The sequence below is a fragment of the Ptychodera flava genome, chromosome 12, assembly GCF_041260155.1.
Source record: "Ptychodera flava strain L36383 chromosome 12, AS_Pfla_20210202, whole genome shotgun sequence".
Taxonomy (NCBI): Eukaryota; Metazoa; Hemichordata; class Enteropneusta; family Ptychoderidae; genus Ptychodera; species Ptychodera flava.
In genome coordinates, this window is record NC_091939.1 from 11,687,705 (window position 1) to 11,710,928 (window position 23,224).

The 23,224-nt window shown below is 37.0% G+C and overlaps 1 protein-coding gene across 4 annotated transcripts in view; it reads left to right on the top strand.

Moving 5' to 3' along the window:
• LOC139145004 (rasGAP-activating-like protein 1) overlaps positions 1-23,224 on the top strand; it is a 105,215-nt gene that overhangs the window by 75,936 nt on the left and 6,055 nt on the right. Inside the window, exons 10-17 of one of the 4 annotated variants that reach the window (XM_070715890.1) lie at positions 1,798-1,972; positions 4,231-4,420; positions 5,235-5,372; positions 6,589-6,727; positions 8,818-8,844; positions 9,810-9,988; positions 13,573-13,710; positions 16,894-17,029. In XM_070715890.1, coding sequence (XP_070571991.1) covers positions 1,798-1,972; positions 4,231-4,420; positions 5,235-5,372; positions 6,589-6,727; positions 8,818-8,844; positions 9,810-9,988; positions 13,573-13,710; positions 16,894-17,029 — 1,122 coding nt within the window. The remainder of the gene's footprint in view (positions 1-1,797; positions 1,973-4,230; positions 4,421-5,234; positions 5,373-6,588; positions 6,728-8,817; positions 8,845-9,809; positions 9,989-13,572; positions 13,711-16,893; positions 17,030-23,224) is intronic. The other 3 variants (XM_070715891.1, XM_070715892.1, XM_070715893.1) reach the window with 3 other exon arrangements.

Here is a 23,224-nt window from a genome sequence, read left to right on the forward strand (position 1 = left end):
GTTGCAAAAAAAAGTGCTCAATTGTATCAGTTTTTGTGAATATAGATTGTGGTCTATTTTTATTATACTGGGAATGATTCTGCAATGTCTTGTGTGGTACCACAGACCTACTCAATGACCAATGTACTAGTACAGCATAAAAATTAACTGACTAACACAGTCCATGGCAGATAAGCAGATTTGACTTCCATAAGGCAGTGCTGGGCCAGCAACTTGTTAAAAAAAAAGTTTAAAATCGGATTGGTCACTTTCAATATTATTGTAAGTGGTCATCAAAAAAAAAACAAGAAAAATCTTCACTAAAGCCATAAATCCATGAGACATACCATTTCCTATCTCATGTGGACAACACCAGCCCAATTCCATGTCGTCTTCTCCACAGAGAGCATGCAATCACATTAGAGATTATTGTCCTGTCTTTTTACGTTTTGCCAAGCCATGTAGAAAGATAACGTTAAGTCTGCATAGTACGAGAAGAATCTCATCTAATTATCTCCCAAACGGGAAAATGTCTGATCTCCTTCACTTCAACGGGTAACTCTTCGTGACATTTACGATTTGGCTATTTACGACAGTCCAAGTCAAGTGTATTGACGTCTGACAATAAAAGGAGAAAAATTAGCAGTACAAACATACAATCTTTCACTGAGATTTGTGAGTAAGTAGCTTATACTGCAGCTGAGACTTGTCAGAAAGATTGGATGTATTGTTGCTTTGAGAATAATACCAGTCATTCAAACATATAATCTTTTGTAGCGTTTTGTATCGGTTGGCTTTTATGGGAGCTGTGCTGTGGCTTTCCAAAGCCTAAGAGCAACATATCAATTCATGAGCAAAGGGACCTACTCCTCTTTTGCTGGATTATCCGGATTAAGTGGGAAAAAGACAGTACTGACCAAAAACAAATTTGGGTTGGTTAATGCTTTTCAAGGAGATACTTGACTAATGGAGTTTGCCCTTAATTGACTCGAGGTATTATATGGATAAGATGATGGATCAATTTTGATAATAGATTGGTTAGGGAATACATGTGAAGGTCGTTTGGAGTCGTTGGTCAGTCATTCAGAAGTGAGTTGATAGTGAAATCATTGAGAGAGAGAGAGAGAGAGAGAGAGAGAGAGAGAGAGAGAGAGAGAGAGAGAGAGAGAGAGAGAGAGAGAGTCTCAATGATATTAGGGATTTTCACTTTATGACAATAGACGTATGGTCTGTTCGTAAATTCAGCTGTCAGCTGTAATGATTAAAAATGATTTGAATCGGTGCGTTGATAAAATGGGTGATGGACACGTTTCCAAAAGATATTTCAAAGGTGTTTTCCATAGGTCTGTTTCAATATGTCATACTTTTCCATCTTCACCGGTGACAAAATAATGACCATTGCTAAACAGTGCTATGAGTGTCAACCCAATAGTGACATAATTTCAATCCTTTTTACAGTAATTTTTCACTAATCTTTAACATTTTGTGTAGCTTTTAACAACATATTTTAAGTTCCGGGAGATACACTTTGGAACTACAGATTTCCCAAGACAAGTGTAATTGTGACCAGTTTGTTCCATTGACAGAATTATCCAATGCCAAGCAGCAAGTTTAATACTCAACACAGTCAGTTGAAATGAATATGTCACTCGAAAAAGAAATGTGCTAAACTTACACCTTCATCGAAAGCATGCTTGTCAATATTTTGAGACTTACAGTTCCTTCAAATGCATGTAATACATTATCAATACTATTGTCATGTAATACATGACAATAGTCTGACACAATGTTTGTTCTTCAAATTTAATTTTCATTTAGAAGATACCAATACATTGTTTCGGGGAAACACTTTGGCAACAAAGTCTGTGGATCAGTTCATGAAGGTTATAGGAATGCCCTATTTACATGAAACGCTGGGACCAGTCATTGATAAGATATTCAATGAACGGAAATTGCTTGAATTGGATCCGGATAAATTTGATCATCTCAGGAGGTAGGTGGCATTTCAGGTATCTTAATTTTTCTTTCTGCCTGCAACTGTGTCAATATGTATATAATATATTCATGTATTCTAAATGTGCAAAGGCTGCTTCTACTATTTGGTATGGTTCCAATCCCACCACTGCCACCAAATTATAAAAATGCAGGCATTTCGTACTCGGCAACAGAGTTACACGCAGCTACAAGTACAGTAATGGTTTCAAATTGAATTTGGAAATTGATCAACCAGACAGATGATCACTAACTGAAAACAGAACAGCAAGTGGGGCCTACATATCAGGCTGCAATTGTGGAGGCTATTTTAGCATTTCTTTACAAGTCTATGGTGTCAAATTGTGTGACACATAATACTACAACTTGCAAGAGTTTCATCAGCCAACTTCTTTCCAATGCACAGAATGATAATCTAACCAATTTGGGGACATCCAATTATATGGGCAGCATATCACCAGGCTTTGACCTTTGACCCCAGCATATTTCACTATTTATGTCATTGCATCCAATCATTCCTTCAGCTGCAAAATTCATTTCTCTGTGCCTTGTTATTTGGTACAAGCATTTTGATTGCTCTTAGGGTTTTATTTAACCAGTGATAAAAACTTTCATTTTTGCTATAATCTCCCACAACAGTCAAATCGGTGAAAAATGTAGAAAACTGGCATATTAATCAAAAAACCACTTTTGTCTAAATTGAGTTTGTCCCAGAGAGCTCAGAATCGTGACTTTACTTTCCCTGAACAGCAAGGAACATGCATTTCAAAACACAGTTTCCATTGATTATAGACCAGCTGTATCTTTTGTGCAGACCTCATTCCCTGCCTTGTCTCCAGGGATACATCCTTCACTTTCATTGCCTGCTACAAAGATGACATTTTTCCAACTGCTCAATTGTAAACTGTCCCAATCCATGTGTCCTTATGCACTCACAAATTGCTAATATACACCATGCCTTGTTTCCTGAAAGTGTAGCAGACTCTTAACATACACATGTTTCGACACTTGCTCTCAACGTTTATGTTTGGAATATACTCTTGGCAGGTTTTTACTAGCCAATCACTATGTGACTTCTTTAACCGCATGAAAAGCTTGTGTTTTCTCCCTAGCTTATGTACATATGGGCAAATGGACCAGATTTAATCTGTGGTTATAGTAAAAATTTGCAATATTCAGTTCCACGTGGCCTCATAATTCCCATAGCATAAAACGTGGTTATTTGCATAAGTGTACCATCTGAAGCAATAGACACTTTACTGCTGACAACTAACAATTTTGGCACTCAGTTTGGTCTGCTAACATGTTCTCTGACTATGTTGGACTATTTGCCAACTTTGTTGATTGTCTTGATTCGATCTAACTCTAAATTAACTGTAAGTCAATCCTTGATTATTCTAAGCATTGGATAGTTTGCCTTAAAGCCCCACTAGCTGTAACTCTTGAAATTTGTTGGCCTCAAAATATCTTCCTATTCTCTCTTGGTTTTCTCTGAATTCTACCCTCTGAAGGGATGTAGGCTTTTACTGCATTCCGAAACCATTCCTAACATTTAACAATTCAAATTCTAACGGTCATTTTGATTTCCCACCGTTTTCAAAAATTGGTAATATTACAAAGGAAACAGAACATACAATGTCAGAGTTGAAAACAATCACCCTATGCATTACATTGGACTACTCTGTGCAGTTTATGTGAAGATTTCAGTGAAGATATGCACAGTATCCACAGTTTTTGCTTTTCCTCATGGTGCTGCGATTTTAATGTTTGGGTCCAAACATTTAACCACAGTGTAATCTCTTTATCTTGTTCAAAATTGCTTTTACAGTGTCAGGGGGTAGTTAATAATGAGTGTATACACACACCTAACTTAGTACATTCTCACAAACTTATTTTTGTTTGAAAGTAAAATCATAAAAATAATGCTAAAAGGTACAGGTATTCGGACTTTAACCCGGAGTGCAGTAATTTTCCCGGCAAAATTTTAGTGCAACATTTTAACAATTTTTACGAATTTTTCTGTAAATTTTTTTATTATTTTGGACCTAACGGATATCATATTTCATTGCCTACAGGTTTTCATCAAAATTTTGGCAAAAATTTGAAAAATTTTACTCGGAGGTACATTTCATAAAGGTGGCAAAAGTTGACTTTGGCACTCAAAGGGTTAATGGCAATAATAAGAAGCGGGATTGTTATTGAATTTGGGTTTATTTTTGCCATGATTACAAAAAATGTTGATTTGTTCTGCGTGCACAGGAGATTGAGCGTCAAAGCCCTGAGCCCCAATCAGATGCTGGAACAAAGTACAGCCACACTGACAGCGTACCTTGTGTCCATCATTAACTGTATTCTGATGTCTGTGGATCGGTGCCCTCCCATCATGAGACTGGCTTTCAAACAGCTCAGGAAGAGAGTTGAGGACAGGTTTCCTGACAGTGAACATGAGGTGAGTCCTATCTACACAAGCATCGATTCTCATACTTTCTAAGAGATTGAACTTCTAAAGGGTAGACAAATTTCTATAGAAGTCTGTAGACATTCAATGTAGTTCTACACAAATTCTGTAGAAGACTATAGAATGTGTGTTGAATGTTCATTGAAGTTCTGTAGAAGACCATTTAATTTCTACAAGATTCTATAGAAAGGCAAAAGAAATTTAACTTTTACTGAATCTTCATATAAGTTCTGTAAAATCCTATAGAAATGCTAGAGAAATCTATAGAAATTCTGTTGAATTGTTATAGAAAAAGGCGCCAAAACTCCATTATACTCTATAAAGGATAAACAGAATTTCTATAGAAATGTCATGTTTATTAAATTTCTTTATCAAATTCAATAGAATTTCTATAGAAAAATTCCATAAGGGAACGTACATGCTCATATAGCCCCCATGGCACTCAGTCATGCATAGATTCTTCCACAATTAGTATTCCTGTTCCTGTAGTAAAACCTGCATTTCAATAGTCCTTCAGAAAGATACATTAGAGTCAATATTTTTAGTAATTCAGTGACTCAAAACTGAATGGACTGAACTTATGCAGATAAAGAATATTAGGACCGTAACAAGAGATTTCAAAGCTTGGTGTGAAATTTCATCGTTTCTCTGCATTATTAAACAACGGCGCTAACAAATGAAATGTCATGTGTAATCGATGCCAATGCAGTGTGAGGGGCGGATTTGCAATATTGGCCTTTACTTTTGTAGAGGTGCCAGGAAGCTGTCTTGAAAATACAATCACATCTGTTCTCTCCACCCCCAGGACATCAAGTACCTCTGCATAAGCGGATTTCTCTTCCTCAGATTTTTCGCACCTGCCATATTGTCGCCAAAGCTGTTCTCTCTTCGAGAACAGCACGCGGACAAGTACGTGAGCAGGACTTTGACGTTACTTGCCAAGGTAAATATATATGCGTGGGAGTTGAGTAGATTGAAAGCAAGATGCGCTGTGTGACATTTGCTTGTCAAAATGTGTCCCATGAATTGAAAAGACTGAAACTCTTATTGCTACTTTGGTCAATGGATTGTCTTTTAATTCTAATAATGTGGATTATTTTCAGCTCCAATTTTGTGATGCTCTTAAGACAAACTAGCAACTCCTGTCCAAGACCATGTGATGACAATTCTAATTGTGAAAAGATACTTAAAATGGATGCTAGTAAAGCAATTTTTTCAAACAATTTAGGTGGTGTAACTTCTATGCTTCATAAATAATGAAGGTCCTACATTAATACTAATTTTATTACCGTATATATGTGCACCTTGTGTCCCTGGTAACCTGGTAAAAATTAAAGAGTTTTCAACTTTTAAATTGTACACACATAATATATAGTTTTTTAAAAAAGATTGTTCATGATTTTTGTCATTTTGTTAATGTTTGACAATATCTGAAGCAGTCACTTACTGTGAATTGATTGTGAAAATTCATTTTGTTATTGCCAGAGAAGGTTAAAATGACTTTGTGAATCTGCATGAGAATGAACAGATAGTATACCACATGGCTGGACAAGCGTCAATAAAAACACACGATGTCAGACAGAGAATGAGAAATCTTATTCCATGTCAAAGCTATGCAAATTATGATATAAGGCTCCTTCGCCAATTGAATCAAGAATGTAAATCAGGGGTCACAGTGCCAACTTAGGTACTGGAGAAACAAACTATTTACTGATATTAAATGAAGTTCAAAATGGCCACCATCACTACGTTGACTATAGTGAAAAATGAAATTTCTGATTTCAAAAAAACTGAGCTGGTGAAAAGTTCTTTCTCCAAGAGCTTTAAAATGAGCCCCAACAAGTGGTAGCCTAGGTGAGTAAAGGAACAATTTTTAGAGTCAGAAAATCTGACCCCGAAGTACCTAGTATGTACTTTGCAGTGCAGCTAGCTTACAAGATTGAAATGGCAAAGTGTAAGCAGCTTTGGATGATTTTGTCTCTGTGAACATTTAATAACCCTCAAAGGTGCACAGAGCTGTTTAAACAAAATCATATTTCAGGAATCACATATCCTTTAAGTAGACAGCTCCAAATTCTGGGATTATATAATGTCGACATGTTGCCCGGAGCTACCTGTCAGCGATCGACTTACAGCCTTTGTGTTTCTTTAACCCACAGGCTATTCAGAGTATTGGTAATTTAGGAGCTCAGCTCGGAAAGGAACAGTACATGCAGCCTTTGTATCCAGTTATCATGGACAGCGCTATCAGGATTAGGGACTTCTTGGACAGACTTATAGACATTGATGAAGAAGAAGGTAAATGGCGCTGCGGTTTCTGAACAATGTTTTCACACTGCGGTTGGATGACATGATTAGCAGATTAATTGAACGGTTATTAAGGGATATGTCGGGTAATCAGTTTGAGCGATATATGGGATGAGTCAATTGCGGAATTTAATTGTGGGTGTGTGAATGGGTTTATGGATGAATGGGTTGAATGGCAGGCTCTTATGATTATGATTGAATAGGCCGCAGGGTATAGGCATATTTAGGTTGATCGGTGAGTAGTGGGTGTATGGGTATATGGCTTAATTGAAAAGTGGGCGTTGTCAGGTGATGGACAGGTTGAAAAGTGAGTATTGGGGTTTATGAATGAATGGGTTGAAAAGTGGGTTTTTATGATAACACCATGGGTTATAGTGTGTGTCAATGTATGGAGGGATGGTTGAGTCTGACAGTGCAGAACACATTAGTCTGACGGAGTTAGGTTTCATTGTGCCTTTTTGAGTTGATAGATGGGTCAAAAGGCAGATAAACTTTGCCAAACAGGATGGATGCAATGGCTGGTTTATCTGTGAATGGATATGAATAGGTGAGGGTTAATGGGAGAACAGAACCGATGGGTTAATTATAGGTAGCGCATGGGTTGAGGGATATTATATAAGTGGGTGGAGGAGTGAGTGTGAATGGGTTGATAGGTATAGATGAATGAATAAATGATGAACGCCAGAATGGCTTCAGGTAAGATTTATTTGCGAGGGACAGATGAGTTGATCAATGAATGGATGAAAGGGTAAACGGAATATCTCAAATTTAAATGGAGGTGTTTGAATTGAAAGCTTGACAGGGCATGTTTGTTGAAAATATGGATTTATCGAAGGTGGTTACATTGTATGAAGGCACAAGTGGATTCAAAAACTATTGCGTGGAGAAATATGGGTTGAGGAATTCATAGATGCATGTAATAAGGTTTCAAGTCTATCAGTTAACAAACAGTCAATGTAGATTACTAATTCTAACAATTTATTCCTAGCATATTGTCTGCCATGTAGCTCTAACAAACTTGTGTGTAGTGCTACTAATTACCATTTATTAATATGCATGTTGCCCATCCAGTGTCCTAAGATTGGGTATGTGTAGACAAAATGATGATGTCATGGAAAAACATGAATTGTCCTGTCCACAATGGTAAACTTTCATTGCATGCACAGGCTCAGTGTTCACAGATATACCGGTATCAACAAGTGTTAACATTGAAATGGGACCAGCGTTTGAGACAAAACACAACTGCCTCTTGTATTTTCATGATTCCCTGGGTTAATTATATGTGTGATAACCTCAGGGTTCTCATACCGGTATCTGCAGAATTATAACCCTATAAGAGTATCTTAAAATGGCAAGAAATTTACTGTGAGTCAGTGACAAAGATTTTGATGTACTGAGCAGTCAGGCTGTTTTTTTATCCCTCAGCAAGGTTCATTTTAGGAAATGTGTAGGATAGAAACAAATATGTGATTTGTAAGGAGGGAGAACATAAATTTGGAGTGCGAGAATTTTAACACAGTCTGAGATTGTTAGGGTAAGGGCAGTATATACAGCCGGCGCCATTGCAAATTTTTCAGTGTTTAGTTTTGGTGATTATTTCCATGACGATGGCTAGATAGAATGAAAAGGTCTTACGCTACAGAAGATATAACTTTGGTGAACCATAGAGGCAGAAATGTGTTAATACAACGAACACATTAGAAAATATGTTACACAGCAAACTGCAAATGCACAGACAGAAAACATGGCTGTCATCTCATTAATTTTACAAACATCATTACATCATTGATATCATCGTCAAACTGATAATTACGTATGTATAAGCATGGTATTCTCGCTAACTTTTCTAAATGACAATGTCACCATGATTTATTTTTCCCATTACAGTTTTCTTTTGACAAGTTTTGTTCACCTGAATATCCTGTTAATTACCAATCTCCTCTTCAGTCTCACATTCACTATCATTTGACTGAATGTGTTCATGTTGGTTTTTTTCCATCCATTTATGTTGTAAATCATGTTTTGTTCATTTCTTTGAACCCGTGTCTGCATCCCAATGCAACGGATGTTTGTTAACTCAGCCCAACACGACTTGGATTACCTCAAAGGTGGGCACACTTTCTCTCTCTCTCTCTCACTCTCATGCTCTCTATCTCACTCACATACACTCTTCTCTCTCTCTCACTCTGAGACCCCCAAACCACATCATCACCAACTTGCATGTAGTCATAGCAACCACTCATACCATTGTCTCCACCATAGCAACACTCTTGCCTGTCCCTATACACAACCACACGCTGACACACTTATGTTGGCCAATTGAATCAGCCAGTAAAGCCACTCACTGTAAAATTGCCTTGTTGTCTATTGCATTCTCAAAATGTATGGTGCACATCTTCCTTTGATAGCACTATTGAGTGTGATCCTGTCCCAGGCTCTGTGCACTGTACTTTATTTTTACACTTTCGGGACAGCGTTAGCCCTGCCGTCGATTTCCTCTTAAGAATGGAATGTTGTCTATCTGCAACCCATATGACTTGTCTATTTCTCCACCACAGTCACCAAAACGTGGAGGAGTAGGTTGCTATATAGCAAAGTTTTGCAGTGCGCCATGTGGTAGCTCAGTTCATTGAATAGAAATATCAGCACTGCCTGTAACTTATTATTCATGTTCATATTGTTTAGTGACTAAGGTCTGACAAAAAAAATCAGGTATGTATGGAATGATGCATTGAAAGGTTAAGTGTTTTGGTACTTGAGGGAAGGATGGCGTCTAATATTTCGATTAAGATTCAATGAACATGTTTAACAAAAAATTGCTTCCGGCAATTTCTCAATCTCGCTGACATTAGAAAGTTATAGAAATGTACAGAAAGGTGACTCAAATAACAGAAGTTAAGTGTATCGTAAATTTCGTTATTAACCCGAAATATGAACAAAACGCCTTCCTGAAAGAAGGTAGAATAATTTGATAAGGTTGTCTAAAGATTTGAATTTTTCTCAACGTATAAATGTAACTCTGAATTTCCCTTTGCATGTACCGTGTCAATCTGTTTTGTCTTTTTAAATGCAGTGCCTCCAGGTGAGGTTCAACAACGCAGTGTCTTCCATCACACCATGACTATCAAGGAGGGCTATCTCCGCAAGCGGCGGGGCGAAGACATTGCGGTGATCACACCGTTCACATTCAAAAAGCGGTACTTCTGGCTGAGTAATGAAACGCTGTCGTATGCCAAGGAGCCGGAGATCGAGGTATGTAAACTGCATTAATGTCAGTAGGTGACAGTCATGTTTTAAGGTAGACTGTGCCTTGGGGAGAGACATTAGTACTCTCATTTTTAGCTACTATAGACTATAGTCTATAGAAGCTATTGGGATGGGTATCCGTCCGGAGTCCGGCGTCAGTCTGTATGTATGTATGTATGTATGTATGTATGTATGTCCGTTTGTGAGGCGTCCGTCCACTCAAATATCTTGAGAACCGCAGTACTTACTGATTTGATATTTGTTGTGTAGATGAAAAATATGATTTTGAGAAACTGTTTTTTTAAATTTTTGATATTGTTGAAAATAGGCAAATTAGTGCCAAAAAAGGCGTTTTTGGTAAAAAATCTTCTTCTCATAACCGCTGGTCAGACAGCTTTGTTATTTGGTATATAGGTCCCTAGGGACAAAGCAAATTAGATTTGTTCAAATTGTGATGAAATATGCAAAGCTGTATTTTTAAGGAATTTTTTTGTCATTTTTGATCAAAATTTATGTAATTCTTGTACTGTATAAACCCTATCAATTCACCCAGAAAAAATAATATGATTTTAAATAATGAATTAATTAGGAAATCATCAAAGCCAAAATAATTTTAGTGTAGAATTATCAGAAAGTTCAACTTTTTTGACAGTTCATAGTGAAATGCTTACCATCTTTGAGGATTAAAACATGTAGAGGCAACTTTCCTGAATCCCAACTTTGACATATTCTGAACTGTCATTTATTGTGCCCTGTATGTTATCTAAAGAAATTGCTCAAAATAGTTTGTCATGACAGGGTGGTCAAATAAATAGAGATAGAGAAAGTTCTAATTTCCATTTATGGTTGACTCGGTAAGGATAAAATAACATTACTTTTTGAGGAAAAAATAGAGTGGTCAATTAAAAGAGTGGTCAAAGTGATAGGGTTTTTATGGTAAAGCTGGCTGTAAGATTCCTCATGTGCTATTTATAGCAATTATGCAATCTGTGTAAACAGTGCAATGAAAGTGTTACATGATGCTTTTGATGACCTTGAACTTCTTAAGTTTCAAATATTTGTCTCTTCAGTGTGCTTTCTCTGAGTACGTACAGTCTCAACTTATTCAACAGAACTTACTTACAATGTTAATTAATTTGAAAGTTCAAATGTGCTTGGTTAATAGGATGAAAATACTGATAAAAAGATAACCACCGTAAGATTCTTTATGTCCTGACAGATATGCTGTTTTTTGTGATGAAAATCTTGATTTAAGCAAGTCTTGTTTACTTTAATTAGACTGTAATTAACTCTCCTTTATTAGCTACTATAGACTAATATACTCCATTGAAGCTATTGGGATGGGTATCTGTCCGGCGTGCACTGTCAGTATGTATGTATGTATGTATGTACTTGTATGTATGTCTGTTTGTGAGGCGTCCGTCCACTAAAATATCTTGAGAACTGCAGTACTTACTTATTTGATATTTGTTGTGTGGATAAAATATATGATTTTGAGAAACTCTTCTTATTAATTTTTGATATTGTTGAAAATATGCAAATTAGCACCAAAAAAGGTGTTTTTCGTAAAAATCTTCTTCTTCATAACCACTGGTCAGACAGCTTTGTTATTTGGTATACAGGTCCCTAGGGATAACCCAACTTAGATTTGTTAAAATTGTGATGAATATGCAAATCTGTATTTTTACGGAATTTTTTCCCCATTTTCGTGAGGCCATCCTGAAATGAGCTATCAAAGATATCCACCTTCTTCATCAATACATGTGTCACAAAAGGTTATTCTGTACATAACACAGCAGAGCTCTGGTCAACTGTTGAGTCTCTTCTTTTTTCAAAACTGCTGGTCAGACAGCTTTAATATTTGGTTTACATGTCCCTAGGATGACCTTAGTGAGATAATTTCATACAGTCAGGAAATACTTCATTTTGTATCCATGTCTATAGTAGCTTCAGGGACTTTGGCCCTATGTTTACATTTCTTTTCTGATCTACCACTTGTGGAGCCTCATTTTAAAGTTCTTGGAGTATGAAAAATAATTCTTGTCAAAGTTTTTAAAAAATCGAATATTTTATGAAGGAAGGTTTGAAAAAAGTCCAGTCTTTCACTTTCAAGGCACGACTGCAACCTTATGCTTTGATGCAGTGTCCAGTATTGTTACACTTCGTGTATCATTCAGTGATCTGATTGGCTGAGACCCACTCATGTGTAATAGAAGAAAAAATTATGTAACATGGATAAGGACATAGAGCCCCTGTTGTATGCGGTAATGTAGCCTGCTACTGCAATTTGGCATTCTCCGCAATGTTTCTGCCCATAACAAATCGTCACTACACTGGTTGTGTATTTACTTAATTGACCAGCTGGTTAACATTTCAGTGCAACAATAAAGTACAGTAAGTACGCAAGACTGTCCACAATTACACACTCTCTGTTTTTAGAAAATTATTTGATCATTGAAATCAGTTTCGGCGATCAAGAAATGGAATAGTTAATGACTGTAACTCTGAGTACAACAAAATGGTTCAGACACAGAAATAAATGTTCAGTTTAATATGATTACAGACATATGATTCAAGGGCAAGATCACGATTTGTTAGCTTCCCTTTGGCTGGTGCTCATGTGATCTTATATTGTTGACACCCTACCCTTCAGCTAGGGCGTCTTCAACATTACAACCAAAAGCACATCCCTTGGGCAGGCAACAAATCGTGATCTTGCCCCCTGGCATCATATATCATGACATTTAAATCATAAACCCTTTATCCGCCCTGTTTCCCAGTATAGAGATCCAACTCACCTATTGATAAGATGCTGAGGGTTATACCAAAGTGCAGTGATGAGAGGGTTAAAGATACATGTGTAAGATTAGTAAAGTTGAAAGTATTGTCATGTCTGTGGATTTATGAAGATTCAGATTCTCCTTAGAATGTGTCATCTGTAGTAAAGTATTGGAGTCATCTTACAATAGAAAAGACTTGATAGAAGGTTTGAATTTATCTGGTTTCATGCAAGTGAAAAAAATTATAATCATAACCTTCCTCGGAGGTGGTTCAGCCCATAGCCATTGTTTTCAATAGTGAGTATGGAGTTGTGAACACCAGAATGGGGGTGAAAAAGTCAATAGAGCATACCGTATCTCAAAATTAAGTTGGTCAAAAAGAAATTGTTTTATCAGGTTGTTGGATTAAAGTTTACTTTAATTAAGATATGTGTGCAGTTGTATAAAAACAAAAGAGTAGTGAGAGTGGTTTCCAAATTTGGCATGTATATGGTTTTTCTCCCTCAAATGTCACATTTGTTCACTTTGACACGATGTGGCCAGTGCAGCGTCGAAGTAGAATTGTCACCAAAGGTAACGTCACAGAAAAGCCCACTGTAACAGCTTGAAATCGATGTTCAAATGTCCCTAGAGCACTATCCTAATCCAGGTACTGCTGTGATAGCACTGTTTTGCAGCTGCCGGACTAATTTGTGTTTTTATCTTGAGGGACTGTAAATTCTCCCCGCTGAGAGCGTGTACCTGCGCTCTCAGAATTTGCATTCATGTGCCCTCTCTTGGTTTCAAATGACCTTCCATTACACTCTGCAGGTCAGGTCGACGATTCAAATTCCACGGGTTTGCGCGGTGGAGACTGTTGACTGCAACGCTTTTCAGAGACCTTACATGATGCAGGTTATATACAAGGACTCAGAAGGAAATCATAAAACGTTGTACATGCAAGCCAAGGTAAATGACAGTCAGTTTTCAGAATGTGTATGTAGAGCCTTTGAAACATGTTCTCTGTATGCATTGATGATGTTGGTGATGATGAGTATGATGATTAGTATAATGACGATGATGATGAGGAGGATAATGATGATAATGGTGATGATGATAGTGATGGTATTGGTTGGGATGATGATAATGATGATGATCATGATGGTGATCATGATGATGGTGATGATGATGATGAAAATGACGGCGGTGATGATGATGATGATTACGACGATGATGATGATGACAATGATGATTTTTATCGGAAAATGTGTGTACTGAACAATCAATTAATTAGTGAGACATAAAGAACAACACTTGATAATGGTTAACACAATTATACACAAGTAAATAGATACAAGCTGTACAAATCTGTAAAAATTATCTCAACATATTTTCAAAAGCTCATCAGCTGATTACAAAAGAAAAGTTACAGCAGTGTTAATTCCAAAGTAGCGGCTGCAATACATACTGGTAATGTCTTTTACTTGGTCATTTGATGGGCATCAGAAACAAACATGGCATGTTGCAACCGCACAGCAGTTAAGCAATGGAAACCCATGAAACACACTGTAAGCAAATCTGGAATGAACCCTTTGAGTGCCAAAGTCAAATTTTTGTTGCCTTTACAAAATGTATCCTAGTCAATTTTTTTTCAGATTTTTGCCAAAATTTTGATGAAAAACTGTGACCAATGAAATGTGATGTCTGTTTGGTCCAAAATATTCAGAAAAATTACAGAAAAATTCATAAAAATTGGTAAAATGTTGTGCTAAAATTTTTGGCGGGAAAAATTACAGCACCAAAAGGTTAATATTCTTTCTCACTCCTGTCTGACCATGAATGCAAGCTGGGTATATCGATACAGAAATTCTGAAATTGGTTTCCCTGAACTGTATCGCTTATTATGTATTACGTGTATTACTGTATTGAAGAGCAGACGGCAGACAGGGTGAAAGCACTCGGTGAGGCAGTGATACACTTCAAACTGTAAGGAGAGAACTTTCAAAAGGCGGGGGTGGGCAAGGCCAGTACACACGCAGTGCTTGTATAAATGTTAAGAAAAAGTGCAGTCACCTATATTGTGAAAAGAGTAGTAGTTACAATAAAGTAAGGCAGAGTTTGACTACACTGTGGGTATTTTCCTCCAGCTGTGATTCAAACCGTAGGAGATAAGCCAGCCATTAACTCGGCGAGCGCTTTCGGATGGCTTGGGAAGTAAGATTATTAAAGGCGCAAAGGACAGCTGCAGAAAAATGTGTGTCTTAATTGTGGCACATCTGAAATTACTCCGCTCTGATTGGTTTGCAAATCTCAGGAACTAAAAATTTCCAGTGATAAAACAATCTTCAAAAACATAGCTGCATCAGAAACTGTTCTGAATCAAGTCCAATGGACTACGTGGAAAAAATAACTGTATATTTAAATAAATTACTTTGAAGATCTCTTCATCTCTGATTAAGATTCATATTATCATTTTTATATGCCATCCCTGATCAGTCGATCAAATCCATTGTGTAAAACACGTTGGAATTACAGGGATTGGAAAAAATCTACCGTACTGTGTTACGAGTTCAAATATGAAGTCAAACTAATGTCTTCAGGATGCGTAAGCGGTGATTACTGTTTTCAATGTGAGACTTAAGAAGCCAGCCCCTATGGCCCTAGACAGCGGTCATCACAATAAGGTGATAAGGAGAGTTCATTACATGTGTTAAAATTTACAGGTGTCACATGAACACGACACCCGCCCTTAACATAATGTTTGCCTTTTCTGTCAAGACTTAATTGAAATACCATGAGATTACCTATGGTGTAGTGTACCTATGGGCATTTAATGTGAAAGGAAGAAAAAAGCCGATTCCTAGCTAGATAATGTAGCTGATATATCTTGATGTGTCCATGCAAGCTCATAACCATTACAGGGAATAACTGTAAATTTGAATCCGAGCCTGAGGCATTTACGTTGTACTTTACCAAACCTTTACCTTGCAAATGCACTTTTTTATCACCACACTTCAATGCATCCTCTGTACGTCATGCCTTTAAAAAGATGACATTTATGCAGGTGCCATGATATTAACAATGTATGCTGGACAAGATCTGTTGTCACACCAAAAGCAGAGGGACCCAAGTACCCACATGGATATGAACAGTTGAATTATTGATCTCAAAGCAATAATTTATCGCCAGGAGTGCAAAACTTTGTACAGCATGGCAAACATTTCCAGTGTGTCACAGATACTGATTAGCATTTCAGTCAAAGTAAAGACGGAAACAAAACTTATAAATACAATGCATATTGATGTCATTTCCTGTACTTGACAGTTTTCTTTTCAAGAGTATTTATTCATACAGGTTCGAACATAAGAATAATAAAGATACAACATAAATCAGCATAGATTTCTTTGTAATCTTTAAGTATAGTTTTTTCCCCCAGAATACTGTACCATATATACACTGAGGGACAGTTATATTCTTAAATTTTTCAGAATGAGGGCAATTACAGAGCCGAGGTACATGCCCCATTGCCATTCTGTGGCAATACAGAGTTAATTTGCTTCTTCAAGCATAACCATTCTTTTCCTTGACACAAGTTCAACTTCAGCCTCCTTCAACAACACAATTTTGATATAGTCTACAACAAACCTGAGTGAGAACAAAGTCTACATGTACTTCAGATGGTATAATCGAGAACACGAAAAACAAGACTCTGATATTCCAAAGTAGAGCTTATTTCTAAAACTTCGATGTTTCAATTCCACACAGGGAATCTTCATCAGGTATAGAACAGATGACGAGTGATTGCTTAGACTAAAAGTAGTGATGTTGTGACCGCCAGAGCATACAAAGCTAATGATATAATCTTGATTGTACAAAGCCAATGGTATAATTATTGAAAATTGTCCTTGACTTCCAAATCATCATACGACATGTCATACGCATACAAATCATACGTTAATTTTTGTCAAATTCACAAACAAGCAAAAGGGTTAAAAAATTTTGAATGAAAGATAATTTTGAATGTATAGACTTTAACTTAAGGTGTAGGTTCTGACAATTTCTGCACAACACAATGATATTTACGTATTATCGCCAGTAACTGTCTCTTATCGGACTGTGACTCTTTCTGCGCTTTTTGTCTCCATTAAACAGGATGTAAATGATATGCACCAATGGCTGTCGGCAATCCGGAAGACATGCGTGTCTAATACCCACATGTTAGATACCTTCCATCCTGGAGCATACAGAGGCAGCCGCTGGACCTGCTGTTTACAGACAGCCAAATCAGGTCAGTTTTTAACCTTTAAACTTTGACTTCTAGTTTCCTATAAGTATTCATGGGTTGAATTTATATATCTTTGTTCATTTTTAAATCATAAAATTGTTGTAATTTTTATGGGCAATATTGAACATCAACAGCATGGCTATTATAATGATCACTTTTCCCTCATAGGCTTTCAAACTATAAAACTCAAAATTTACTGATAATTAATGAAATGTGCTTGCTGTAAACTTTGAAACAATCTACCTTCCCTCTTCTCCCTCCTCATTTACATTTACATATTTTCTATAACGCCTTTTCTATCATAACTATATTCAAAAGTGCTGCACAAATACAAGAATTAAGTTAAGATCCAAGTGACAATCCTCGCCAATTTCTCTTTTTTGATAGAAATGCATTTGAAGTTTGAACTTTTGATGTTGTTTTATAGGCAGCAATCAAACATAAAGTTTTCCAAAAATTAAGTTATTTAACTTTGGCACAGTGACATCAAGTTGTTCAGAACACTGAAGGTACATTAATTTGAGACACGTGCCATTTTGTCGTATACAGTCAAATAAATGGCTAAGTGTCTTCAGCATGTGGAATTATTGATGAGATAGTTAATGATTTGGAACTTCAGTAATCTTTATGCGTTCAAGGATTTCGAAGTCATTATTTCACTGTAATAATGAAATATACAGATGAAACATTACAACTTGAGATGAGAAGTGAGAAAAGCAAACGGTTGAGTGTGGTGGCAGGTGATCACAGACTGGAGTGCAGTTGTCACGTCAGGTCAAAATTATTCAGTCAACAGGGTTCAACTATGCTAAGATGTGTTTTCGTTCAGTGCTAGCTGCATGCTGCTTGATAGAGCTACAGACAACTGTTATGCTAGCTATTATGATAATGAAATCAAAATTATATCCATTTTTGTTACTAATCTGAAACATGACTATTTGTCCTGTCACTGAAAAAATCCATCATAGTGTGTCAAAAACTTAAAACATTGCAGCTGTGATTATTCTCGACAGACTGAAAATAAAAGTATATAAAAAATATGTGATTTTCATAACAGAATGTTTTAAGTCGTCATTGGTTGGTGCATGGATTCAAATTGTAAACTCATTGAATTTATACAACGCAAACATACCAGTAGAATTGTAAGATTTATTTCAGGTTTATTTCACATTTGATAAAATGACCTCTCATATTGATCATGGTATGAAGCCATATTCCCGGAAAAGAGCCTCGCAATGTCTGTTTTCAATGGATAAGTTGAAATTTTGTAAACCCTATCACGCTATAATGGAAAGTGAATTTAAACAACAATAAAACATCAGTGAAGGCCTTTCTTTGCGCTGGTATTTATGACGTTTTTCAATATCGTATGCTTTTTCCGTACATTTTTATGAGAGCAACTGCACTATATTTTCATGTATGTATGATAAGGTTAGCCATATAAACATGTGAAGCATATGCTCTGTGAGATAAAATTTTACAGTGTTTTGATTGTCTGGCTCAGGTATAGTCATTTTTGAAAATGGCAGAATGCCTTGGCATATGATGTGAGTCACCACATTGCCAGTCTTTTACAAAGCTCATTTTTTCAGGATGAATGACGACATAAATTTTACCTCAAATCTGTTTATATCCATCAAAATTCTCATACAGTGTAGCTAGATGTTCACTGCTTGATCAATGGGTTGCTGTAGTTGCAGTGACAGAAGCTGAAAGTACAGTTGAAATCAATATCGTTTCCGTGTCTCTACATGACTTCTTCGTGATCGCTCTGTCTTTCATCCCATCCTCTTTTCCCCCTCCCTCCCTCACCCTCTTCTGCTTTCCAGCTTGACATAATCCATACCTGTCTCCCTCTTCCCATACTCTTCTGTTTGCTAGGTGTGAGAGATGTAAAATTTGCTGATTGTGTTAAGCACAAAGGGATGAATTTTGCCAGGAAATTTGCATCTTATGTCATCAGGTTACAACCCCTCCCCTTTCTCTGTACTTTACTCTCCCCCCTTTTTGTTCTACTTTTAACAATAACATTTTATCTGCAAAATGCCAGATGCAGGTCTGCACATGCGGAATGAGTCTACCACCTTTGACCTACCACCTTTAACCCCTGCTCTCACCTGTTCCTGTTGCTTTCCACATTGAAGATGGGTCTCAATACGTTGAGACAGGGGAACTAAACAAATCATATCAATATGGCAGCTGAATTTTATTGAGAGATATATTATTTTGTTACAAACAGTATTTTATTTTTATATCAAAACAATCCCTCAATGAAATAAACTGGCCACCATGTTGATTCGTCTGTGTATCGAGCATATAGTCTATGCAGCTTTGAAATGGTACTGGGTGCCCAGAGTACGTGTCAATTAAAGTCCTACGGTTAGGGATGTTCATCTCGAATGTAAGAGGTAAAAGCTCTTATTAGTGGTACTTACACCATGCCTAATACTGCCTTTATTAATAGAAACCCTTCTATTAACTGTTATTGTCAGTAATTGCTAGTTATCAGCCTTAAATAGTATTCAACTCCACCCACCCCATGTCAATGAAACCAATATATATTTGCAGCCTAGATAGACCCAATTCCTGTCACTGATTTTGATCAAACTTTGATTGCAGCGTTTGAGTTATTGATTCCATTGCCACGTACAGCCTTGAATAGTTTTCTCACTTTGTGTTCAATTCTTAGCAGCTCACTTCCTCATGAAAACCTACCCTGTAGCCTCTCTCTGAAAAGACAGACCATAGCCAATTTGTTGACGGGCAAATTGCGTTTACATTGGCTAACTGTCATATGTTTTGTTGCCAGGGATCCTTGATCAGTGCCAGATTTGGTGGATACCACTATGTCTTCCCGGCACATCTTCCTGGCACTATTCCTGGCCACATCTTCCTGGCACTATTCCTGGGTGCCAGGAATACCCCACCGTTAGCACTGATTCAAGTTCATATGCACTTCTGTGCAACATGTAATAGGAATACATTTCTGGTGTTTGAAGGCAAGGCTTTACCCTTTGAGTACTAATTTGAAAGTAAATCTTTGTTGACTCATAAAATATAACATAGACAATTTTTGCAAATCCAGACAACTTTTTTTTCAGATTTTCCCCAAAGTTTTGATCAAAAAACTGTAGCCAATGAAAAGCGATGTCCATTTTGTCCCAAATAATCTCAACATTATAAAAATTGGTAAAATGTTGCACTTAATTTTTCGTGAGAGAAATTAGAGGACACGAAGAGTTAACCCTAAGTAGTGTGCTTTTCAGTGAATTCTTGTGTTATATAAAATCTTTGATAAATTTCATTGAAAAAACAACTTTAAATATGATATTTTTTTATGTTTTCACTTTTAGAATTACTAAAGGTTTTCTATAAATGCAACACTGAAACTTTAAAGCCCCATAGCTGTATCTTTTTGCATTTCACTTCAATACCTTAAAAACAAAAACCATCCAATTTTCAGAGTGGTTTTGGATTCCCATTATTAAGCCATTTTGGTTTTGAAAATGTCAATATTGCAGTCCTTGACGTCAGAAGTGAGTCCCTGCAGGCTTTGTGCATAGTTCTTGCTTAAAAAATACCATCCAATCCCCAGAGAGATGTTTTGATTCCCATTATTAAACCATATTTAATAATGTCAGTATTTAGTCCCTGGCCCTATATTTGGTCCGTTACATATAGGTGCCTAAGCATATATTTGCAGTGAGCGTATTGTTTCAGTTGCAACTCAAAAAATTATTATGCGTTCGTCTCTAATTTTTGTAAAACGTTCTGTTTTGTCACAAGCAGTAAGTTGGATTTGATTTTATACCATCTTATCAAAGAAAATGCAGAAAGATATAGCTAGTATCACTTTTACTATTAACCAGTAAAACATACATTGTACCCTTGCCTTAAGGTAGAACGCACCTCGGGACAGATATTCGGACTCTCAAACTTTTACAATTCTCTTCTGATATACCACATGTGGGGATTCATTTTAAAGCTCTTGGTGAAAGAAAACTTTTCACCGGCTTAGTTTTTCGAAATTCGAAAATTGTTATTTTTCTCCATAGAATTAACACAGGGATGGCGGCCATTTTGAATTTCTAATATAGGTAAATCTTGGGTACCGGTAATTTGTTTCTCTAGTACAAAAATTTGCACGGTGACCCCCTATTTTTATTCTTGATTTGGAACAAGAATGATTGAAAAATTCCTTGAGGAAAGTTAGAGCAAAAGTTTAAGTCTTTCACTTTCGAGGTGCATACTACCTTAAATAATATATGATATGAGTATGTGAGAAATTTTGTCATAGTTTTCCGGCTGTGAAATCATGGTTTACTGGCTGTGAAAGCTAGTGTTTGTAATGAAACACTGGGAAGTATCTTCCTGAAAAAACTGCATTATGGCATATGCCATATTCTACACTTCCTTGTAAATGGCAGAATGTTTTTAATTTTTTAGGAAACACACACAAGATACTGATAATGATCGGTCTTCTTAATAAATTTGAACTCACCCAAGATTGTAGAAGATTACGGTCGATGAGTGCAAATTTCTGTCCAAAGATTCAGCAGATTTGTGATTTAGTTGGACTTTTAATTTCGTTTAACACACTGTTGGTATGGCTTCTCCAATACAGTTTATCTGCTAGAGGGTTTGCTACTGTATGATCTGTCCTGGATGATTGGAGAATTTATCGCTCTGCAGTAAATTGTCTGATTGTAGCAGTTAGCAGAATGTGTAGACGGGTAGATGTCCCAGGGCCATGAATGTGTACTTGTTTGTGCGACCATGAACTCTGTCTTGAAGACACTCCAGTAATCCTCTCTTGAAAATCCCCTGATACTCAGACTTGTGCGTCTCCCTAATCTTATCCCAATGAGCAAATAAATGCCAGATTTAACTCTTTCCCCCGTCAAGTTCTAAATCAGCTTGAAAATCAAGATTCATAGCAAAGAAGATTAATGCACTTGGCTACGGCACACACATCATCACAGTCACATTGAGTCAATGAAAGTAATGTTAGTGTCCATAATAAGTGTGAGAGCTCTTCAGATGATAAAGTGTGTTGGGAGTGTGTTCCAGGGCTTCATGGATCAATTTAACCTGATACAGTTACAGAGGACCCTGGCAGGAAAAGAGCCAATCATAGATGAGAGACGCAAGTCTCGCCATTAAAAAACTCAAATTGATGCGAATCCAGGAAAATGCAGCAATTGTCCCCGGTTTCTTTATTTAAGATGTGCCACTTCACCTTTCCGTGGTATTTTGGGAAAGTTAGATGACCAGTGTGTCAGAACAGATTTTGACCAGAAATGATCTGTAGGTTAAAGTGCCATTCTGTTGTTGGCCAGTTTGTGTTCATATAGCTATGATGATACCAGCATGATAGGTGGTGTACTTTCTTGTCATAAATTATGGCAGGACTATGACACCAGGTGCCTTGCATGCTTCACACACAGATGCAAACTGAACGGGAACAATGATTGGACTGCCTGGAAAGCTCTTGATGCAAGGCTAGACAGAGTTTTGATCCAAAGTGTGAATCCAAATTTGTATAAAACACAGGAGAGCAGACATAAATGGCTCACGGCAATAGGGGATGTAACATGTAACTCAGGTCTTTTCAATGGTCGGAATTTTTCGCATTTTGAGTCACTGCCTTATCGTGAATCATCTCAGAAAACTTAGATCCAAACACTGATAGTGTGTGTAAAAATTCTGCCAGCACAAATTTTTTTAAGCCCTATTTCTGCTCATCCTCAAAATGTAGAAAATTTGAATCACAGCCCACTTGCATCAGGCCATTGACGTTGCAGGTATGACGGCTTCCACTGTTTTATGTGCTTTGGAAAGAGACTAGACAGTCTCCTGTACTGCATTCAAAATAAGTAGATTACGAGTAATGAGTAAATATGCCGTTTATTACACCAGTTCAACATGTGACTCCGCAAACACCCTATAGTGTCTCCATCTCAATCCCGCCCGCCAATCATTCTCAGATTTTCAAAGCAGAAGTCTCTGTCGTGAGTACGCCTGGCGAGTCAGCGGTGAAAGAGACTCTTCGCTGTAAACTTGAGAGACCCCAGCAGATGGCATTTGATTAAAAGAAAATTGGATTACCCCTTAGGCAAGATGAAATGGTTCGCTCAGGCCGACAGACAAAGTGATTAATATGAAACTGACCAAGGTGAATTGCCGCGGTTACAAGGG